The 20,788-nt window shown below is 43.1% G+C and overlaps 4 protein-coding genes across 4 annotated transcripts; all 4 read left to right on the forward strand.

The window, feature by feature from the left end:
* The first annotated feature begins 8,490 nt into the window (after nucleotides 1-8,490).
* LOC120430922 (probable cytochrome P450 6a14) lies at nucleotides 8,491-10,079 on the forward strand. The gene is made up of 2 exons (XM_039596042.2): nucleotides 8,491-9,571; nucleotides 9,625-10,079. Exons 1-2 carry the CDS (start codon nucleotides 8,491-8,493, stop codon nucleotides 10,062-10,064), a joined length of 1,521 nt encoding a protein of 506 aa, XP_039451976.1. The 3' UTR covers nucleotides 10,065-10,079.
* A 254-nt stretch (nucleotides 10,080-10,333) lies between these two features.
* Nucleotides 10,334-20,703, forward strand: LOC120430925 (uncharacterized). Its single transcript, XM_052711583.1, has 7 exons — nucleotides 10,334-11,569; nucleotides 11,632-12,045; nucleotides 12,317-13,758; nucleotides 14,347-15,265; nucleotides 15,323-15,709; nucleotides 18,937-20,124; nucleotides 20,181-20,703. The coding sequence occupies exons 1-7, from the start codon at nucleotides 10,468-10,470 to the stop codon at nucleotides 20,594-20,596; spliced, it is 5,868 nt and encodes a 1,955-aa protein (XP_052567543.1). The 5' UTR covers nucleotides 10,334-10,467; the 3' UTR covers nucleotides 20,597-20,703.
* On the forward strand, nucleotides 12,054-13,887 carry LOC120430932 (probable cytochrome P450 6a14). The gene has a single exon (XM_039596051.2). The coding sequence runs from the start codon at nucleotides 12,298-12,300 to the stop codon at nucleotides 13,771-13,773; it is 1,476 nt and encodes a 491-aa protein (XP_039451985.2). The 5' UTR covers nucleotides 12,054-12,297; the 3' UTR covers nucleotides 13,774-13,887.
* Nucleotides 14,097-15,782, forward strand: LOC120430921 (probable cytochrome P450 6a14). The gene is made up of 2 exons (XM_039596041.2): nucleotides 14,097-15,265; nucleotides 15,323-15,782. Exons 1-2 carry the CDS (start codon nucleotides 14,140-14,142, stop codon nucleotides 15,736-15,738), a joined length of 1,542 nt encoding a protein of 513 aa, XP_039451975.1. The 5' UTR covers nucleotides 14,097-14,139; the 3' UTR covers nucleotides 15,739-15,782.
* Nucleotides 20,704-20,788: the final 85 nt, after the last annotated feature.

The following is a 20,788-nucleotide window of genomic DNA, read 5'->3' on the forward strand; positions in this document are numbered from 1 at the left end:
TGATCAGGGACAAAAGTTACCCCTTAGGCACTAGCGTGCCCAGCTCATTGAGGAAGGTGGGGCAAAAATATTAGAGTTTTGAAAATTTCGTCGTTTATGGACACCCCCTGCCCAATTTTAGAACACATTTCCGAGGATGGTGGGGCAACTGCCCCATGTTGCCCCACCCTGGGCACGCTAGTGCCCTTAGGACAAAGTTTCACGCAAATCGAAGAGGGGTCGGGGCAACTGCTGTGTGAGTTGGCGGAGAATTACCCATGTGGCATGACTGTACGTGAGAAAGAAAAAACCAACACGAAATAAAATGAAAAGTGAGAAATCTTTTGACAACACATTTTGCAACAAATAGTGCACATTTATCAGGTCGGAAATTATTTCTGCCAACGGCCCCAACTTGGATGAGTTACGTCGATTTTTATTCAAATAGGTACAGAAATAAATACATTGATCCGATGAACACAGCGATAAACGTAATTTTACTCGAAACATACAGTAAAGTTACTGTTTTGTATCGGTTTACAAAAAAAAAAAAAATTTAATCTTAAGCATTCAGGATAAAAGTCGAAACTATTTTACGCATCCATTTCTTTTTCACTGTGTCCTGTTTGTCGCGAAAAATGTCTCCTGTTGACTTTTCCCGATGAAGCATGTGTGTTTGCGTGTGTTGGCATGTAACGGGAAATTGCCATTTTTTCCCCTGCACTGTTATCGTCGCTGCTACTGTGGTTGAGTGATGTTCGAAGCAGCCCACACAGTGGCCACAAATTCCGGCGGCATCGTCGTCACCAGCATCCTATTACAACAAGGATGCATGGCAGCTCATTTCGTATTCCGATAGTCCTGAAGGGGGTTACGTGGAGGGGTCAGGACGAAACTAAAATATTCCACACATCCGAAGCATTTTCCACATCATTATGCTCTCGCTCTCTTGAACAGACAGGCAGGATCGTTCAAGTTTCCGATAGAGGTTTCTTTTTTCTCACTTTTTCGATTTTGCCATATGGGGAGGCAGAGGTCTTCAAGAAAGAGTTGGATGCAGCTTCCGGGCGCGCGGAGCATCCATAAGTGACGAAACAGTTTTGTTTATATTTCAAACTCTCTTCGCGAACGAGATTTTTAAATGTATCAAATAAATCAAAACAACATTTAAAAGTCTTGTAATAGTGTATCGTCATTTATGCACGGTGTCCACAATAGAAAACGACCACATTCTTTTGTATACATGTGATGGCATGTACGCAATAAAAATAAGCACCATTTTTATGGGTCCACACTTTGCAAAATTCTATTGAAATCACAAATGGGGTTTGAAGTGACGATAATGGGTGGGGAAAAAACATCTGTGGAACTGAAAGGACTTACGAAGTTTCTATTAGTGAGACAGCGACAAAGTACTTCACATAGTATAGTTGGTGAAGTTCGAAAATCAGTCATAAATGTATCATATTTAGTTGTTTTTTCTTAATGCTGGGAAAATCATCATCCTTATGAAAATCTTACTTGGAATAATCCTTATCATTATCCATCAATTTCACGATGATTTCACCACAGACGTGTGCGGTTCAACCATGCCACGAATAAAGATATCATCATTAGCGGTCTATCGGGTACGGATTAATCCACCTAATTGGTTCTTTGATCTATTGTGTATTTTTTTGTGATATATTATTTACATCTGCAATCTGCAATTATCCAAAGCATTTCTGAATTTAAGAAAAAAACCTTTTTTTTACAAAGTATAATCGCAAACATAAAACTCGTGTAATGTCTAACAAAATTAGAAAATGTCGACGAAAAAGAGCTCATTACTGAGTTCCAGTAAGCGAACGAGCCTCCCGCACAGTCTGCTGTTCCGACGGTGGTGATGCCTCGGCACTGGTTCCAAGAAGCAAAAAGCATTTGTCTGAAAAAGTAAAATTTACTTGCTGAACGTCGCAGCGTTATCTGGTTGGTTTGATCTTTTGAAATTTACGTCGGCAGCGGACACCTGCCCCTGGTCCTAGGGCGAACTCACAGGCACAGGGAGGTGCGTTTTTTAAATATGAAAAAGTTGTGAATAATTTTCGAATTCAAATAACTAAACTCCTTAATAATCAAAATAAAAAAGTTATTGCTTAAACATGACTCAACTTCAATTAAAAGCTAGTTTTTGATTTTTTAAATCAATATTTTTTTAGTTTCACTAGAATTGGGATTTTTTTTATGCTGATTGAAATTTTAGATCCGGATTTAAAACAGACAAACTTGATAACTTGATGGGTAAACACAACCTTACCTTCCTACCATTTGAAACAAATTTGTTTTTGATTCAGTTGAAAAAGTGAAACTGTACAAAGAACACTTACTATTGTCTCAGAACACGACATTTATGTAGTTCTGTTGGACAGTGCAATCTATTTGGCATTATAGCTGCATTTATAGAATGATAATCTGAAAAATCTTTAAAAATCAAGTTGTCAAATAATATCGAATATGATGGTATATAAGCACTTTTTAAACAAATTTATCAACGCATTTTAAAATTACCTCTAACAACAATTGTTTTGTTGCTTTGAAATAAACTTTGAAAAAAATCCAATGTTCATACAAACGTTTTTCTTTAAAATTGTTTCAAAAAGTAAAAAAGTGTCATAAGATTTGTGATGACTTTATGAAATCAAGTTATAAAAATTATTCATCTTATTTTATAATTTTTTGTGCACTAAGTCTCATAATTTTCTAAAAATAAACTTATGAATTAATTTATTTACCGAATGCTGAATGCGCCTCAATGCAGCAATTCCCCACGAAAACAGCATGATTTGAATAAATATCGAAAATAATCACACTTCAGGAGAGCCTACCTTAAAATTATGACTATTTGGAACAAATTTGATGAACTACAAATTCACTGCTACTCAGAAAAAAATGATGATAATATTATATCTGGGACAGATGACAGTGACAGATTTGTGTAAAAAATGGGTAATTTTACATTAGGGTAAAATTTTCAACAGTTTGATGAAATACACACATCTACATATTTTTAGGTAAAATTACTCAAAAAAGAGTAAAAAATTAAGCCAATAAAATTTTCAACCTTCCAAAATTCAACCTTTTTTCTTTGTAGATAGTGCAATTTATGAAAATGCTTGTGTTATTCCTTTAATTTATATGATTTTTTTTAACATTTTCTATTGTCTGTGCTATATGCAGTGTTTATTTGTCGTCTTCTCTAATCATGATTATTTCGAGAGGCGTCAGCGATTCTGTACTTTTTCCCAAATTATTGAGGTGATTTGTCAGCAGTTAAGATTTTCCTAAGGCATTTGATTTTTTTTGTTGAGTTGTATGGCACTTTTCAAACCGCTTTCCGCTTACAAGATTATGTTGGATCTCAACTGTCTTTGGGACCACCCATTAACGTTTTTGAAATCGCAGACCCCACCCTTCCTCCCCCTTCCCCCCTTCCCCCCCCCCTTCCACCCTCTCTCCTTGTGGACAATTTTCATACAAAAGGTGTCCAAGTGGTTTATGGATGATCCCTTTAGGATACCGCAATAATGTCTTGAAATTATAGTTTTTAAATTCAAATTGAATTAGAAAATACTCAAATTCAAATTCAAGTTGAGGTCAAGCAATCACTCAGAAATTGTCGTTTCTACTCTGGATCCATAACTCTAAACCAGGAGTGCTCAAATTTTGAATGGCGGGCCAAATTTGAAGTTTACATGAGCTCGCGGGCCAAATAAGAAACAATTATTTTCTTTAAATTTCTATCTATAAAAATGATAAAAAAACGCTATCAACTGAAGTTTTATTTTGAAATTTCAGGTATTTTAAGAACTTTTTTGTCATTTAAATATTAGGAAAAAAACTATCACAAAGTTTTGAACAACAAAGCCTCCAATCAATTGATTAAATTTTATTAAAAAAAAAAATTAAAAAAAAATACCAGCATAAATATTATCTACTTTTCATTGAAAGTTTCGTGCCACAACAATCGTGATTTCACAAATAGGGTATATGACCCTATTTTGGACCTAGTACCTATTTTGGACCTGTTTTTATTAATCGAGGTAGTTCAGGCTTTTAAAGTACGAATTCACTGAATCCAACCAACAGAAAGTGTAGGCAGGATCGTTTTGTATCTTACCTCTTCCAAAAATGTTAACATTTTTGATTATTCCTGCTTTTTCAGCCACTTTTTCCAACGCCATTCGAACTTCCTTTCATTTTCCTAGCACATCGATTAGGTCCAAAAATTCCGGCCTTGTTGCTTATCAGATTTGGCTCGCGACACCTTGATGATTTTTTCTGTTTTGCACTGACACCAAGCAATTTCGTCCGGTTTCCGAGCAATGTAACTGTTGTTTATTTAATTCTTTCTTGTTTTCCGTCACTAAACCATTGAAATAACTATTCTATTATCGAAAAAAAACTCATTTCAAAATATTTTTTCAAATCAGCCACGTTGGATCAGTTTTTGGAGCTACTTTGCCGTCGGTTCAAGGCTATCACCAACACATGCATAACAAGGTGTTGCCAGTTTTGTTTATCAATTTATTTCGATATTTCATTGAAATTGATTGAATTTTTTTAATTTAATTGAAGTTCTTTACTGTAATTATTTGAATGAAATCCAAGCTTTAAAAAGCAAATGATTAACAGAAACAATGAAAATATGTTTTTTAAACGATAAAAATGCAAATTGATGCTAGAGATTTAGATGATTGTTAGGACCGATTGCAAAGTATCCCCAAATTTAAACTGATGTTGATTTATTTTTGACTTAACATCATTATCACCAATTTAGCCGCATATATTTTTAATTTTTGCTTCAAAAAATGCAAACTGGTTACCCTGTTGGAATTGAAGGGGAAACGATTGAAAAACCTAAAGGGTCTAGTTCATTAAATCGTCAGCTGTCACCGTGACAGGAGCTGTCAACATCGCTTATGAGTGGTTTTTGAAAAAGTCGTATGATTTAATTTAAAAAAATCTTGAGTTAGTTTTAAAAAGAATGAATGAATAATGAAAAAGAAATAATGAAATTTTTAGAGTTGCATTTAAATTGATTATTTTTATATATTTTAGAAGGGGTGAGCAATCTTAATAATAAATAGTTGCTTAATAAAACAAAAATATTCCTCCAATTTTAAAGCTTGAATAAATTTCATTCTGCCTTAATCAGATGTTAGGTACTCAGATTCGTAACCCACACGTTATGAGTTCAAATCACGAGGTGGAAGGTTCGATTCAATGTGAGTGAAACTAGTAAATATCGTCAAAACTGTCATTAAACAGTTTTGGAAGTATTCATAAAACATTCAAATTTGACTTAGGTAAAAATCTGTAATAATTGCAAAAATATAAGTATTCTATATTAATTTGAAAGTCATAATAACCATAATAATTTGCACTTAGAAACCTTCCCTCGGGATTCCAACTCATGACAGTTGGGCAACGAATCTGATTGACTACCATCTGATTCATGTAAACAAAATGTTGAAATTGGAGGAACAAGCCTTTTGCAAACATTTTTCAAAGCTTTTTTCGACCCACCTCCTCCACCCCCCATAATTAAAAATTGGGTCGGAAAATCTGGGACAAAATATTTATTAAAAAAACTGCAAAAAATCAATGGAAATTTAAGTGCAATCAGCTGAATGTTATTTAAAGTACTTTCCTCTGCGTTTAGAATTTGAGCAAGTTTGGGATTATTTAAGTTTTTTTTTCGCCGAAATTTACATTTTTTGAACATAATGATTGAAATTTACCTCTACGGGTGCTTAAAGTTTTGGCTCTCAACAATTTTCATCAGTCACACTTAATTTAAAGATAAAAATACGCCGTTACATAATTTGTTAAGATTAAATGTCACCATTTTTGAAATAAAATAAAATTTGAAATTTAATTGAAAACACAAGTACATTAAGCTATTTTTTCAGATAACCAAAAAATCAAGAATACCATTGGAAAATGCCACGTTCTGTTTTCTTTTTTTTTCAATAAGCGAAAATTTTCAGAAGATTACAGAAATAAAAAAAATCAACTAATTGATGCATTTTCTAAACTTTCAAATTAAAATTACGTTATTTCATTTTATAGATGACCTATTTTGTAAATTTGGCCCTCAAGCTCATTTGAGCTTCAAATTTGGCCCGGCCTTCAAAAACTTTGAGCACCCCTGATATAATAGGATTCAAAGTATGGTTCTTCCATACTTTTCCCGATTATACAATTAGTTTTATATTAACAAAATATTAAAATTTTCACAAAACAGGCATAAAATTAAGATGATTTTTTGAGAATTATAAAATCACTTAAATATGCGTCAAAGGACCTTTTTACATGATCATTCAAAATGGCTCCGTGGACCACAAAGAATGGGCCATTCTTTGGTCACCTCTGCTCTAAACTTACGAACGATGTCCCGCGAAGGGTACACGTGTGCAAGGCACATTTTGCCAGCGTAAACCACGTGCACGTACATAATTTTTTGCACGCTCGCAAACTTGACACAAACCAAGGTGCATCAAGAGTAACGGCCACTTGACCGGTTTTATGCTGCAGAACGTTTCCTTATTTGTGCCACGGATCTCACCCAGGCATCATGTTTTTAGAATTTTGTCAGGTGCTTAGCAGCACGCAAGCATAAAGCTAAGTATGTTCTCAGAGAAGATCACACACTTAAGTGCATGTCGGTGAATAATGTTGTTTGCAATAAAAGTTAGTATAAGGAAAGAGCATTCTGAAAGGTTTTGCGTTACTAGAAATGGCTCATCATTTCATTTCCTGACAAATTTTCCCAGCATAATTATTTCTACCTTTCAAAAGATAATCACAATCACACGCTCTCAAATAAAGTGGAACATTCGCCAACCGGTTACAACATTGTAAGGAAGGATTCGACCCCCCTTGAGAACAAGGGTTCACACATCCCTATACCACTAAAGCTGGAATTTAATTAAACTGAAGCAAGGACCATGTTCTGCGTGCTGCTGCGGGAGTGCGAATCAGTGATTCTGCCACTGACAGGTTGGGTTATCTTAATCAGAATAAAGAACGAGTACGAAAGTTATTGCTTCTCGAGAGTGAAATTTCCAAGACTCTCTCGTCAGCACTTTTCCGGTATTGAGATAATAACTCGTCGAGGTGCAATTATGAATTCCGGAGATAATTGTCTAATTTGATCTTTAATCTTGTTTGATGAGGATTCCATTTCTGCTTGAAGGGCTTTTGCAAAGTCTTTGTACGTTATGCATGAGAGGACAACTTACCATTCAAAAGCAAGGCTCAGCTTGTCGTCCTCGGATGGATCAGCAAACGAGCACATTTTGCATGCATGAATTTTGCATGTGCAGCCCTCCCAAAAAGATTTATCCTGCCTTCGGAGTGATGAAGATGATGATGGTGATCATCATCATCAGTAACAAGCACAAGGACAATCTTGTACAAGCCAAAGTCAACACATGTTTGCACAGCGTCGGTGGTCGAAATGCAAAAAGGGAATCCTTTTAACTCGGATCAGATATCCTTTCCCCTTGACTTGGGTCGGGATTATTTATGTGTGGGACGCGCGGGAGCGACATTTATATTTTAAATTTGTCCCCCGAGAGGAGGTTGCAGTGAAGATGTGCTTAATCTTGGTGCTAATGTGGCTTATATGTGGAGTGCATGCTAGGCAGATTTGTTACACACCGAAAGAAATAGCCTGTTGTCCGCTTATATTCAGCAGCAGATTTCAGAATATTATTGAAAATTGCATTGTAAATTCAATTGGTATAAATGAGGCCAATGCAAACGTTCGAGGTTTTGTCCCTACAATTACAGACAAACAGACGAGGTAAAAAATGAAGACGTTTGGTTGGCTTTAACTTTAGTAATTCAGCCGTGCGTCTCCACCAAGTATGTGAAACGTTTTTTTTTTTTGTCAAACTTACCCGTTGGTGGAATAAAGGCAAAGATAATCTTCCAGAAGAGGGTGAGGAAATGCATGATGTAGTCCGCGCAGCTCGGCGATGGCGGCTCTTCGCCCTCGTTATCGCCATCATCGTCTCCTGAAGTAGTTGAACAAATAGTTGTTGAGTTTATCTAGTTCCAAGTTTACCCAAAAAACTACATACCGGGACTGACGGTGAGCGCTTCTACGAACTGCTCCTTCCACGACGACGTACCGATCAGGATGGAAGCGTTCGCTCGCTGGACTAGCTTATCTACGGTGTTCTGGAATGAGACAACAAAAAACGAAAAGCCTGGGAGTTAGTATTGAAATCATTTAAGCTGAGAGAGAGAGAGAGAGGTGTTAAACCGGTCACATGGTGCAGTTGATTGTTGAGTATTTATTAGAAATTTATTATAATGATATTTGTCTGGACAAATTGAAAGTAACAGTGACGCTGCAAAATTCAACGTAGATTGCACGTGTAATTCCAGGATAAATACGAGTTTCAAAGTTTCAGCTAAACGTTAGTTTCCCGGAGTAAGCAGAGTTGATAGCATCTAACCATGGAGCTGGTTGTCCTGATCTTTGGGTTCTTCATCGGTCTATCTGTGATCGTGTACTGTTACCTTCGCCGCCAGCAGGGTCATCTCCGTCGAGCAGGTCTTCCAGTGGCCTCAAATCCACACCTGGTTTACGGCAACGTCAAAGGAATCGCCCAGACGGAACATGCCTGTAAGGTAGCTCAACGGTTGTATCAGAAGTTCAGGGAACGTGGCCTTCCACTGGGTGGATTCATGAACTTTTTCATCCCGTCGGTCCTGGTTACGGATCCTGAGTTGGTCAAGTGCGTGCTGGTGCGAAACTTTGACGTCTTCCACGATCGTGGGTTATTTGTGGACACCGAGTCCGATCCGATCAGTGGAAGTCTGTTCAGCTTGGAGGGAAGTCATTGGCGGGCTATGCGGCAGAAGTTGAGTCCGGCGTTCACCTCCGGCAAGATGAAGCACATGTTCGGACTGATGGTGGACGTGGCAGAGCAGATGAGACGGTTTATGGATACGAACTGTCATCGAGCTGATCTGCTGGAGATGAAGGACGCTCTGCAGCGATACTCGATCGATGTGATCGGGAATGTGGCGTTTGGAATCGAGTGTAACAGTATGGAAAATCCGGATTCGGAATTTCGTCAGATGGGAACGAAGGCGTTCCAGTTTGATACGGTCCAACGGCTCAAGTTCTTTTTTGGCGGGAAATACAAGGCGTTGATGAAAGGTTTAGGGTTGAAAGTGTTTCCCGGTGATGTGTCTGGATTTTTCAGAAAGTTAACCGCCAGTACGGTTGAGTATAGGGAAAAGAGTGCTGTTCGAAGGAATGATTTCATTAATCTGATGCTGGAAATCAGAAATAAGAATGGTGAGGAAGGACTTACGATGGATGAGCTGAGCGCACAGTGTTTTATATTTTTTACTGCTGGTTTTGAGACTTCATCTGCTACAATGAACTTTTGCTTGTACGAGTTAGCAATGAATCCGAGTATCCAAAACAGGTTGAGGCAAGAGATCGAAGAAGTTACTGGAAAGGACAATGATGGCTTCACATATGAGAAGATGCTCTCGATGGACTATCTGGATAGAGTCGTTAAAGGTAATACTAAAAATATCCATCCTAACAACCGAATAATACGATTGCCATTTCAGAAACTCTCCGAAAGTACCCCCCTGCGGAAAGTCTATTCCGCATATCAGCAGCACCGTTCGTCGTTCCGGATACCAAATACGTCATCCCAGCCAACACTTTCATTCAGATTCCTGTTTACGCACTGCATCATGATCCACAGCATTATCCGCAACCTGATCGCTTCGATCCGGATCGTTTCCTGGAGGAAGCAGTGCAGAAGCGCCATCCGTACAGTTATTTACCATTCGGAGAAGGACCTCGAAACTGCGTCGGGATGCGATTCGGACTGATGCAGGTCAAGGTGGGACTTGTGATGCTGATCAGAAACTTTAGCTTTGCGCCTAACGCACATACTCCACTTAAAATAGAATTTGATCCGGAGTTTGTAGTATTGGCTCCTACCAAGGGTATGTACTTTGACATTGAGCCAGTCATAAATAATAAATTGGTTCAAGCATAATCTGTCTACGAAAGAAGTTCTTCGAATCTCCCATAGTCTAATTACTCTCTGTGCAATTTCAAGCTGGTTTAACTCAAAATACGGTCACAACTGTAGAACCCGTCACAAACCAACGTACCTATATTTTAGACTAAATGGATTCTACATTTAAAATTGCAACCAAAATCATTTCGTTATCTAATAAAAGCGTACAGTAAAATGAATTCAGCTCGTTATCTGGCCCACCGTCAAGAAACCGCACTGCGCGGTTTAGCTATGGACCCCAATCTAAATTGATGCGTCATCATTGAGTTGATGGGCCAACCCGCGCAGAGTAAAGCAAATTTAGCGAGAGAACGAAAATACTTAAGCTGCCAGTCAACCCCGAATTTCTCAATCAATCTCGCATCGTCCGTGAACCGCGATGGGTCTGTTGAGTGTAGTTCTGCTTATTTTAGCAGGTGCGGCCGCCATTCTGTTTACCTTCCTCAAAAGGCAGCAGCACTTTTGGAGAAGTTGTGGAATTCCAGCGGCACGCAAGCCCCAACTGCTCACGGGAAATGTCGCCGGTATGGCCAGTACGGAACACATGGCGATTACGCTGCAACGGCTGTACCGTGAGTTCAAGCAGCGGGGACTGACGTTCGGAGGATTCAACAGCTTCTTTGCGCCCACGATTTTATTGGTGGATCCCGAGTTGGTCAAGCACGTGATGGTGAAGGACTTTGGCGTGTTCCACGATCGTGGATTGTACGTCGATCCGGAGGGGGATCCGCTTAGTGGAAACCTGTTCAACCTGGAGGGCCACCAGTGGAAGGTGATGCGACAAAAGCTATCTCCGACGTTCACTTCCGGCAAGATGAAACTCATGTTCGATACAGTGGCGTCGGTAGCTAAAGAATTGAACCAATTTGTCGACGAAAATTGCCATCGAGAAGACATGGAGCTGCGAGAAGTGCTGCAGCGTTTCACGGTGGACGTGATCGGGAATGTCGCGTTTGGTATCGATTGTAACACGATGAAGAATCCGGATTCGGACTTCCGAAAGATGGGCAACAAAGCGTTCGCTTTGACGACGACATCCGTGATCAAGAGTTTCATCGGAATTCAGTTCAGAAGTTTGGCAAAGTTAATGAAGATGAAGATAACCGACGACGATGTGGAGCAGTTTTTCATGGAACTGACCCGCAGTACGGTACAGATGCGTGAACAAAACGGATCACAGCGTAACGACTTTATGAAGCTACTGCTGGAGATCCGCGATCAGGGAACGATCTCTGACGCGCCGAATTCGGCAGGCGAGGGTCTTACAATGCGGGAGTTGGCCGCGCAGTGTTTTGTGTTCTTTTTGGCTGGATTTGAGACTTCGTCGAGTACTATGACCTTCTGCTTGTACGAGCTCGCATTGAATCCGGACGTGCAGCACCGTTTACGTGAGGAAATCAAGGAGGCCTTGAACGAAGGAGGCGGACATCTTACATACGAAGCGCTCATGAAAATGGACTACTTGGATCGCGTTGTTAGCGGTACGGAATATTTCTGTTGAAGCGTAGTGTATCATACAATAATAACCCTTCTTTTTTTGTAGAAACTCTTCGGAAACATCCCCCACTGGACAATACGTTCCGAACGAATGAAGTGGATTACGTAATACCTGGTACAAATTACACCATTCCAGCTGGTACGTTCGTCCAGATTCCGATCTACGCCATCCAACGGGATCCGGATAACTTCCCCGAACCGGACAAGTTCGATCCAGACCGATTCCTCCCGGAAGCCGTGAAAAGTCGTCACCCGTACGCGTACATACCCTTCGGCGAGGGTCCACGAATCTGCATCGGGATGCGTTTCGGGCTGATGCAGGCCAAGCTTGGTCTGGCAACCCTGCTTGCGAACTTCCAATTCAGCAAATCCCCAAGAACATCTGTTCCGCTTGTATACGATCCCCCGTCCATCACGCTCGGACCAAAAGGTGGGATGTATTTGCGAATCGAGCGCGTTTAATAAAGATTTATCGGTTTTAAACGAGGACTAACACCGCAAATTTTTGTTTACATGATAAGACCTGTTGGTAGACACAAAAGAAACGTACAAAGTCCAAGATCGAATCTCGCGTCGCGTCGATAAGCGCCCAGCGGGCAGAGAATACGTTCGACGTGTTTGGTGATAATTAACCGCAACTTGTGCGATAAGCAAATCCGAAATCTGCCATTGTTGGAGGTCGATTCATTCGGGTGTTGACACGGTCCGCACAATGTTTGCTACTCTGCCAGCGGTGGCGCTACTGGTGGTAGCTTTATTCGGGTTGTACATTCGACGTATTCTGCAGCTGAGAAGGGCGCACTGGTTAAGCCGGAGGATCCCGTTCGTAGGATGGCCGCACATCTTGTTTGGAAATGTTCGTGGCATCTGGAGTGTGGAGCACTCCAGTACGATGCAGCAACGGATCTACCAGGAGTTGAAGGAGCGTAGACTAGCAGCCGGTGGTTTCAACGTGTTCTTCTCGCCATCGATCATGGCGGTAGATCCGGAGCTGATCAAGCAGATACTAGTCACCGATGCTAACGTGTTTGACGATCGCGGTTTGTACAGGGATAAGCTGTGCGATCCGCTGAACTACACGCTGTTCGGAAGCACCGGGGAGGTGTGGCAAGGTTTGCACGAGAACGCTATGCGATTGTTGACGGCGGAATCGGTGAAGGGAATGTTTGGACTGGTAGCGGGAGTTGCCGATGAGCTACGGTTGCAGATGTTGAAAACGATCGATCGTCAACAGCTGGATATTTACGATTTGGCCGTGCGATACTCGACTCATGTGATTGGGACTAGCGTGTTCGGAATTCGGTGCCGAACGATTCAGGTGGGATGCACGGAATTTCGTGAAATGGGCAGACGTGCTAACGAGTTTACCAGCATGGTTCTGTTCAAGCAGTGGCTCGGAGTGTCCTTCCCACGATTTGCTAGGATGGTTGGATTGAAAATGATAGATTCCCCCGTAGAAGAATTCTTCATCGGATTATGCAGAGCGACGGTGCTTCACCGGGAGAGCTATGGCGTAGAGAATGATGACTTCCTGCAGAGTTATATACACTTGCGCAGAGATCAACGGCTTTCCATGGAAGAGTTAACCGCTCAGTGCTATAGCTTTGTCAAAAACGGACTGGAAACATGCTCTTCGGTTATGACTTTCTGCCTGTACGAACTGGCCAGAGCTCCGGCTATCCAGGATCGTTTGCGCAAAGAGATCAATCATTCCCTGGAAGATACCGACGGCCAGTTGACGCACGAAGTGATCAACTCGATGACCTATCTCGATCAGGTCATAAACGAAACCCTTCGAAAGTACCCTCCGGTGGACTATCTGATGCGCCGTTCCAAGACCACCTACAACCACATTCCTGCGGGAACGCTGTTCATAGTTCCAACGTACGCGCTGCACCACGATTCTGACCACTATCCCAACCCGGAAAAGTTCGATCCTGAGCGATTTGCACCAGGCGCGATCCGCAAAAGACATCCCTACAGTTATCTACCGTTTGGAGCGGGTCCGCGGAACTGCATTGGGGTACGATTTGGAACGATGCTGGTCAAGACGGGGATTGTGACGATGGTGCGCAGTTTTAGATTTACGCGACGAGGTGGAGACGACGGGTTGCGGTTTAAGCCGAGTTCGTTGGTACTGAGTCCGGCTGAAGATAGCATAGGTTGTGTGGACGTAAAGCGAATTTAGTTTGTTGGTGGTTGTGATTTAGCTGTAGGATAGGTGAATTATAGTGGTGGAAGGCGTTTTAACTCAAACAAATTAGGTTTGGCTATAGAATAAATTGAGTTCAATACATACAAATGAACAATTATGTTACTTGAAGTGTGAAGAATTGATGACATACCTAAATTGTTTTCATAGACTATTAGACGAAATCTATCCAATATTGTATACCGACACGATAGCTTGAATATATGTGGTCTTATTGTCTGAGAGTATCGTATCTCTCTAGTTCGTTATCTCCGACAGTCGCTCCCAAAACGCAATTCATACTCTACTCGCAAATACTGGCTTCAGTGTGAATCAGTGAGTGTGAGCGAACGTGACTTCAAAATGGTTCTTCTGAGTCTAACGTTGACGGCAATCGTTCTGGTAGCTACGCTAATTTATTTCTATCTCAAGAAGCGACACCGGTTTTGGTCTGATCGTCGTATCCCTTGCGCTCCCGATCCACACCTCTTCTACGGTCATGTAAAGGGGACCATCAGTGTTGCCCATGGATCGTACATCCACCAAAAACTGTACAACTCGTTCAAACAGCGTAACTTCACCTTCGGTGGGTACAGTTTCTTCACGATTCCCTCGATCATGGTAGTAGACCCGGAACTGGTCAAGACCGTCATGGTGAGGGATTTCAACGTGTTCCACGATCGAGGCATCTACAATGACCCAAAATCGGATCCACTGTCCGGCCACTTGTTTCTACTGGAGGGTGCACCGTGGCGAGCTCTGAGGCAAAAGCTGACCCCGACGTTCACTTCCGGCAGGATGAAGTCCATGTTTGGAACGATTCTAGAGGTGGCTGAGGAGTTCCGAAAATTCATGGTAGAGAATCATGACCGTGGCATACGTGAGCTGGAGATGAAGGATGTGCTGGCGAGGTTCACCACGGATGTGATCGGGACGTGTGCGTTCGGTTTAGAGTGCAATACACTTGAGAATCCAGACTCGGACTTTTTAAAGTATGGTAGCAAAGTGTTTGAGCAAACGCCGTTCCAGCTAGCCAAGTTTATACTGGCGTCCATGTTTAAGGAGCAGGCGAAAAAGCTAGGCGTAAAATTGACCGATGTTGGTGTGGAAAGCTTCTTTATGGGTATAACTCGAGAAACGGTTGAATACCGAGAGAAGAACAACGTCCAGCGGAACGATTTCATGAACCTGCTGCTTCAGATCAAAAACAAAGGTCGGCTGATGGATCAGGCGGACGAACCTGGAACGATGGACAAGGTGGAACCTGGTCTGACGATTGAAGAGCTAGCCGCGCAGTGTTTTGTTTTCTTCGTTGCCGGATTTGAAACGTCGTCTACGACGATGAACTTTTGCCTGTACGAGCTTGCCATGAACCCGGATATTCAAGAACGATTGAGGGATGATATCGAAAAGGCAATCGCAGCTAATGATGGACATTTAACTTATGAAGTTGTTATGGGAATGCAGTACTTGGACAATGTGGTAAACGGTAAGATCATTTAATGCAAATTCAAATCAAAATTTCTAATACAACCAACTGTTTCAGAAACACTCCGCAAGTATCCCCCTGTTGAAAGTCTCAACCGGATTCCTCTGACCGATTACACAATACCCGGAACCAATCACGTCATCCCAAGCCAAACGATGTTCCTGATTCCGGTGTATGCGCTGCATCACGATCCGGAAATCTACCCGGACCCGGAACGTTTCGATCCGGATCGGTTCCTGCCGGAAGTGGTCGCTACTCGCCACGCGTACAGTTACCTTCCGTTTGGAGAAGGTCCTCGAATTTGCATCGGACTGCGCTTCGGAGTTATGCAAACCAAGATTGGCCTGATTACACTGCTGCGAAGTTTCCGATTCAAGCCAACTGCGGCTACACCAAATCCGCTGGTTTTTGATCCGAAGTCGTTTGTGCTATCTCCGATAGGCGGTAATCACCTTAGGGTTGATAAGATTTGAGTGTTTATTTCTATGCAATTGATAAGATAAAGACACGTGATTGATTTTTTTTTTTTTTTTCATAAAATTATTTTTATTAGGTCCTTTTCGGTACTGGGACCTGGTTAGGACCGAGTCGGCTTTTGTAATTACAAAAAACTTAATAATTACAGAGGATCTTGTGTGTAAATGTTAGTGGGAGGGGAGCCGATTACCCGCGGCCTACTCGGGGTTAGTAGGGAAGGGATTGATGTTAAAGACAAGGCGTGGGAAGGGAAGGGGGATTGTGTAGGGGTCTTGGTTGGCTCTGCTGGCCTTTGCGTTTTGTCCTCAGCCGCAACTCGGTGTCCAGCTGCTGGGGCGATCTTGCTTTGCTTCCGGTGCAACCAGAAACGACGGCTTTGTGCGAAGGCGAGTTATACTAACTGAAGGAAAACTAACTGAAGGAAAACTAACTGAAGAAAAACTAAATGGATATTTTGGAATCTAAGAGGAACTGATAGATCGGATAGAGAACATCAAGGTCTAGTTGAGATAACGCGTCTCGCATCGGGATTTCTGGTGGTCTTCCTCGGGCCCTGAGGGTATCTTTTAACTTAATTCTGTGAACATGGTGATCTGGACACGCCCATACGAGATGGTCGATGTCCTGATAACCCTGCCCACAGTCGCAAAGGTTCGTATCACTCATGTTGATACGATAAAGATGAGCCTTGGACGAGTAATGGTTCGACATAAGGCGGGACATCGTTCTGATGAATCCACGCGTCAAGTCCATCCCCTTGAACCAGGCTTTTCTTTGCACCTTAGGTCGTATGGAATACATCCAACGTCCCTTGGTGTCGTCGTCCCATTGTTTTTGCCAATCCAGAAGCGCACGCTGCCTCGGAAAACCGTAACATTCTTGTAGGCTAATTGGCCTTTCAAAAATGTCTCCACTCTCAGCACCCTTCTTGGCGAGCAAGTCCGCTTTTTCATTACCCGGAATCGAGCAATGAGCGCGGACCCACACCACCGTGATGCTGAAGGACTGAGCCGCCAGGTTGTTTAAAGTCTTGCGTATTTCCGTGAGGAAAAACGTAGACTCCCTGGTCGGCTTCAGAGACCGGATAGCCTCAACAGAGCTAAAGCTATCGGTGAAGATGAAGTAGTGGTCAGGTGGCATGGTCTCGATGATTCGCAGTGCGCAGTAAACCGCGGCTAACTCTGCGACGTAAACCGAACTCGGGTCCTTCAGCTTAAAGAACAGCTGATAAGATTCATGATAAACACCGAAGCCCGTACAGCCGTCGAGCTTGGAGCCATCGGTGAAGAATCTGTTGTTTGGAGGAACATGGTTGTACTTTGATGCGAAGATCGACGGTACAACCCCCCGCAGAAGATGGTTTGGGATACCGCGAGTATCGGCTTTCATGGAAGTGTCGAAGCCAATCAGGGTGCTGCTGGTTAACGGAGGCGTGCGCTGTACCGTTGTGCTCGGGCTCCACTCCCACGATGACATAAAGTCATAATATAGAAGCATGCGCCGAGACTCAACGTGAAGGTTCAGCAACGTTTCAAAGTTGTCAATTACCAGTTTATTCCTGTAATCACACCGGATCAGGAACCGGTAAGACAGTTCGTAGTAACGAGTTCGCAGAGGCAACACTCCCGCCAAGACCTCGAGGGTCATGTTGTGAGTTGAATGCATGCATCCCAAGACAATGCGAAGACTTCGGTACTGTATCCGCTGGAGAACCAACAAGCGTGATTTTGCAGCTATTTGGAAGCAGAAACTGCCATATTCCAGCACCGAGAGTATCGTTGTCTTGTACAGTCGAAGCAGGTCAGAAGGATGAGCACCCCACCGGTTGCCAGAGACGCTGCGCAGAAAATTAGTTCTTTGCAGGCACTTTTGCTTCAGGTAGTTAATGTGCTTCCCCCATGTTCCCTTCTGATCAAAGATGGTACCCATGTACATGAAGTGGTCCGACTGCTCGATAGTCTTTCCCGAGAGAGAAAGATTGAGCTGCGGCGGTTCATGCTTCCCCGTAAAAACGACCAGTTCCGTCTTCTCCGGAGAGAATTCAATACCCTTTCCAACTGCCCAATGGGCCAAGTTGTTCAGGGTTTCTTGCAAGGGTTCTAGCAGATCGACTTCTTTCTTGGCAGCGATTGAGACCACTGCGTCATCTGCGTACTGTATAAGGGTGCAGTCTCCGGTCAAGCAATCATCGATATCGCTGACGTAGAAGTTATACATGGATGGGCTAAGGCGTGAGCCTTGTGCCAAACCCATGTAACTTATCCGGGTGATTGCCAGATCACCTTGCACAAAGTGCATGTGTTTTTCTGACAACAGGTTGATGAGGAAGTTGCACATCGTCGGATTGAGACCGCTCCGCCGCAGCTTTACTCCCAACACCTCGATGGAGACTGAATCGAATGCACCCTTGATGTCTAGAAAGACAGAAGCCATTTGCTGTTTTTTACCACGGGCTATGTCGATTCCTGTGGCCAGCAAGGCTAGACAGTCGCTTGTTCCCTTGCCTCTCCGGAAGCCATACTGCGTGTCTGACAGCAAGTGCTCTCGTTCCATCCATGGTTCGAGGCGGTCGAGGATCATCTTCTCCAGCAACTTGCGTAGACACGACAGCAAGCTGATTGGACGATACGAGTTGTGATCGGACGCCGGCTTACCGGGCTTTTGAATGGCAACCACCCGGACCTGTCGCCATTCGTGTGGAATTACGTTCTGCTCCACGAGCGTGTTGAACAGATTCAACAGACGCTGCTTGGCGACGTCCGGAAGATTCTTCAGCAAGCTGAACTTGATCTTGTCCGGACCAGGAGCAGTGTTGTTGCCCGTCAATAGTGCTATGGAGAGCTCTACCATCGAGAAGGGAGGATTAGAATCGCTCCCATCAACAACGTCGAATGATGGTTGTGTCGGCACCGAGTCCGGGCACACCTTCTTGGCGAAATCCAATATCCACTTGTCCGATTTTTCCACACTCTCGTTCGGAACGGAACCTCTACGCATGGCCCAACACACGTGATTGATATGTTGAATGATTTTTTAATTTTAAGGTGACAAAGCAAAAAAAAAACTTTATTGATTCCAAAATGGCCAAACGGCTATAGCAGTGTTGATCTCTGTCATTGACATAACCAAGCTTGACCTCGGTAATGAAATTTGAGCATCAATTGAGATATAAATCAACACTCGCAAAGCGTAACTTGGCGCGCGAGAGGCGAGTCTCTCTCAACAACTCTCCACCGACTCGACAGTCTGCCGGCTGACAGTCGTTGTTCGCTCGTTGTCCAGAATGGACGGACTGCAGAGTATCTTTTTGGCGATCGTCGTCACCCTGTTTCTCGGGCTCGTTACCTCAGCATGGCTCTTCCTGGACAGACGACGCAATTACTGGAAGACACGCAACTTTCCGTGCAGTAGCAATCCGGTGCTGTTCTTTGGAGATTACAAAGATACCAACAAAACTGAGCACATGTCCAGAACCAACCAGCGATTGTATCAAGATTTCAAAGCTCGAAAGCTACCCGTTGGCGGGTCTATTCTTTTTGTGATGCAGTCAGCGATCGTGATCGATCCTGAGCTGATCAAGGCGATTTTGGTGAAGGATTTTTCCACATTTCACGATCGCGGAGTATACAACAATCCTGAAGTTGATCCCCTATCGGGACATCTGTTTGCGCTGGAAGGTCAACCATGGCGTCAGCTAAGGATGAAACTGTCGCCGACGTTTACTTCGGGAAAGATGAAGATGATGTTTGAGACGATTATGGGCGTGGCGGAAGAGCTGCGCAGTTACCTTGGTGAGAAAGTCGGTTCGGAAGGTTCGGCTGAAGTGATGGTGAAGGATTTGCTAGTTGGTTTCACCACGGATGTCATTGGAAGCTGTGCTTTCGGGCTTGAGTGCAACAGTTTACGCAGTGAAAAGTGTAAAGTTCGAGAGATGGCCTTGCAAGTGCTTCAGCAGAGTAAGCTGCAGGTTTTAAAAATGATGTTCATGATGATTTTCAAGGGGATTGCTACGACGTTCAAGATGCGGTCACTTCCGGGAGCTGTTGAAAATTTCTTCATTGAATTGGTTCACAACACGGTTCAGCAGCGCGAGAAGAACAACGTTCAGCGTAATGACTTTATGAACTTGTTGATTCAGCTGAAGAACAGTGAAGATCCTGACGCGCGGATAACCATGGACGAAATGGCTGCTCAGTCTTTTGTGTTCTTTCTGGCCGGATCTGAAACTTCTTCGACGGCTATGGTCAATTGCATGTACGAGTTAGCCATGAATCAGGACATTCAAGACAAGCTGCGGAACGAAATTACACGAGTTTGTGGTAAAGGAAAGCTTACCTACGAGGCGGTTAACTCCGTGGAGTATCTTAATATGGTAATTGACGGTAAGATCTGTAATGTATCGTCATCGTCAATTCTACAACCCTTTCAAATCCTTCAGAAACTCTTCGCAAACACCCATCGGTGGACTTTCTCATGAGGACGTCCAACAGAGACTTCCCCGTTCCCAACAGTGACCTCACGATTCCCAAGGGCACATTCCTGATCGTCCCAACCTACGCGCTGCAGCACGATCCCGAGTACTATCCGGATCCGGACCGGTTCGATCCGGAGCGGTTCAACGAAGCCAACCGTGCAAGCCGGCATCCGTTCGTGTATCTGCCCTTTGGGGAAGGTCCCCGGAACTGTATCGGCATGCGCTTCGGCCTGATGCAGATCCGGGTTGGGCTGATTACGATGCTGCGCGAATTCCGGGTGCTACCAAGCTCGAATACCCCCGTACCGTTGGAACTGGATGTGACGTCGAATATGCCCATGCCAAAAGGAAGCGTTCCGCTGATGCTGCAACGGATTTAGGTTATCGAGAAAATTGGACAACACGAAATTTTTAATTGAAAAAACGCCCCTGTTCTAATCCCAAAGAATAGAAAGTTAAATTGAATAAAATCTAAATATTGCCTACATATATAATTGTTTTACAAAGCTTTAAACTTCTGCTTGAACTTCGAGAGTTTCCTGGAAATTTACAAATTTAGTTAAGAATAAAAT

The sequence above is a fragment of the Culex pipiens genome, unplaced genomic scaffold (assembly GCF_016801865.2).
Source record: "Culex pipiens pallens isolate TS unplaced genomic scaffold, TS_CPP_V2 Cpp_Un0180, whole genome shotgun sequence".
Lineage (NCBI taxonomy): Eukaryota > Metazoa > Arthropoda > Insecta > Diptera > Culicidae > Culex > Culex pipiens.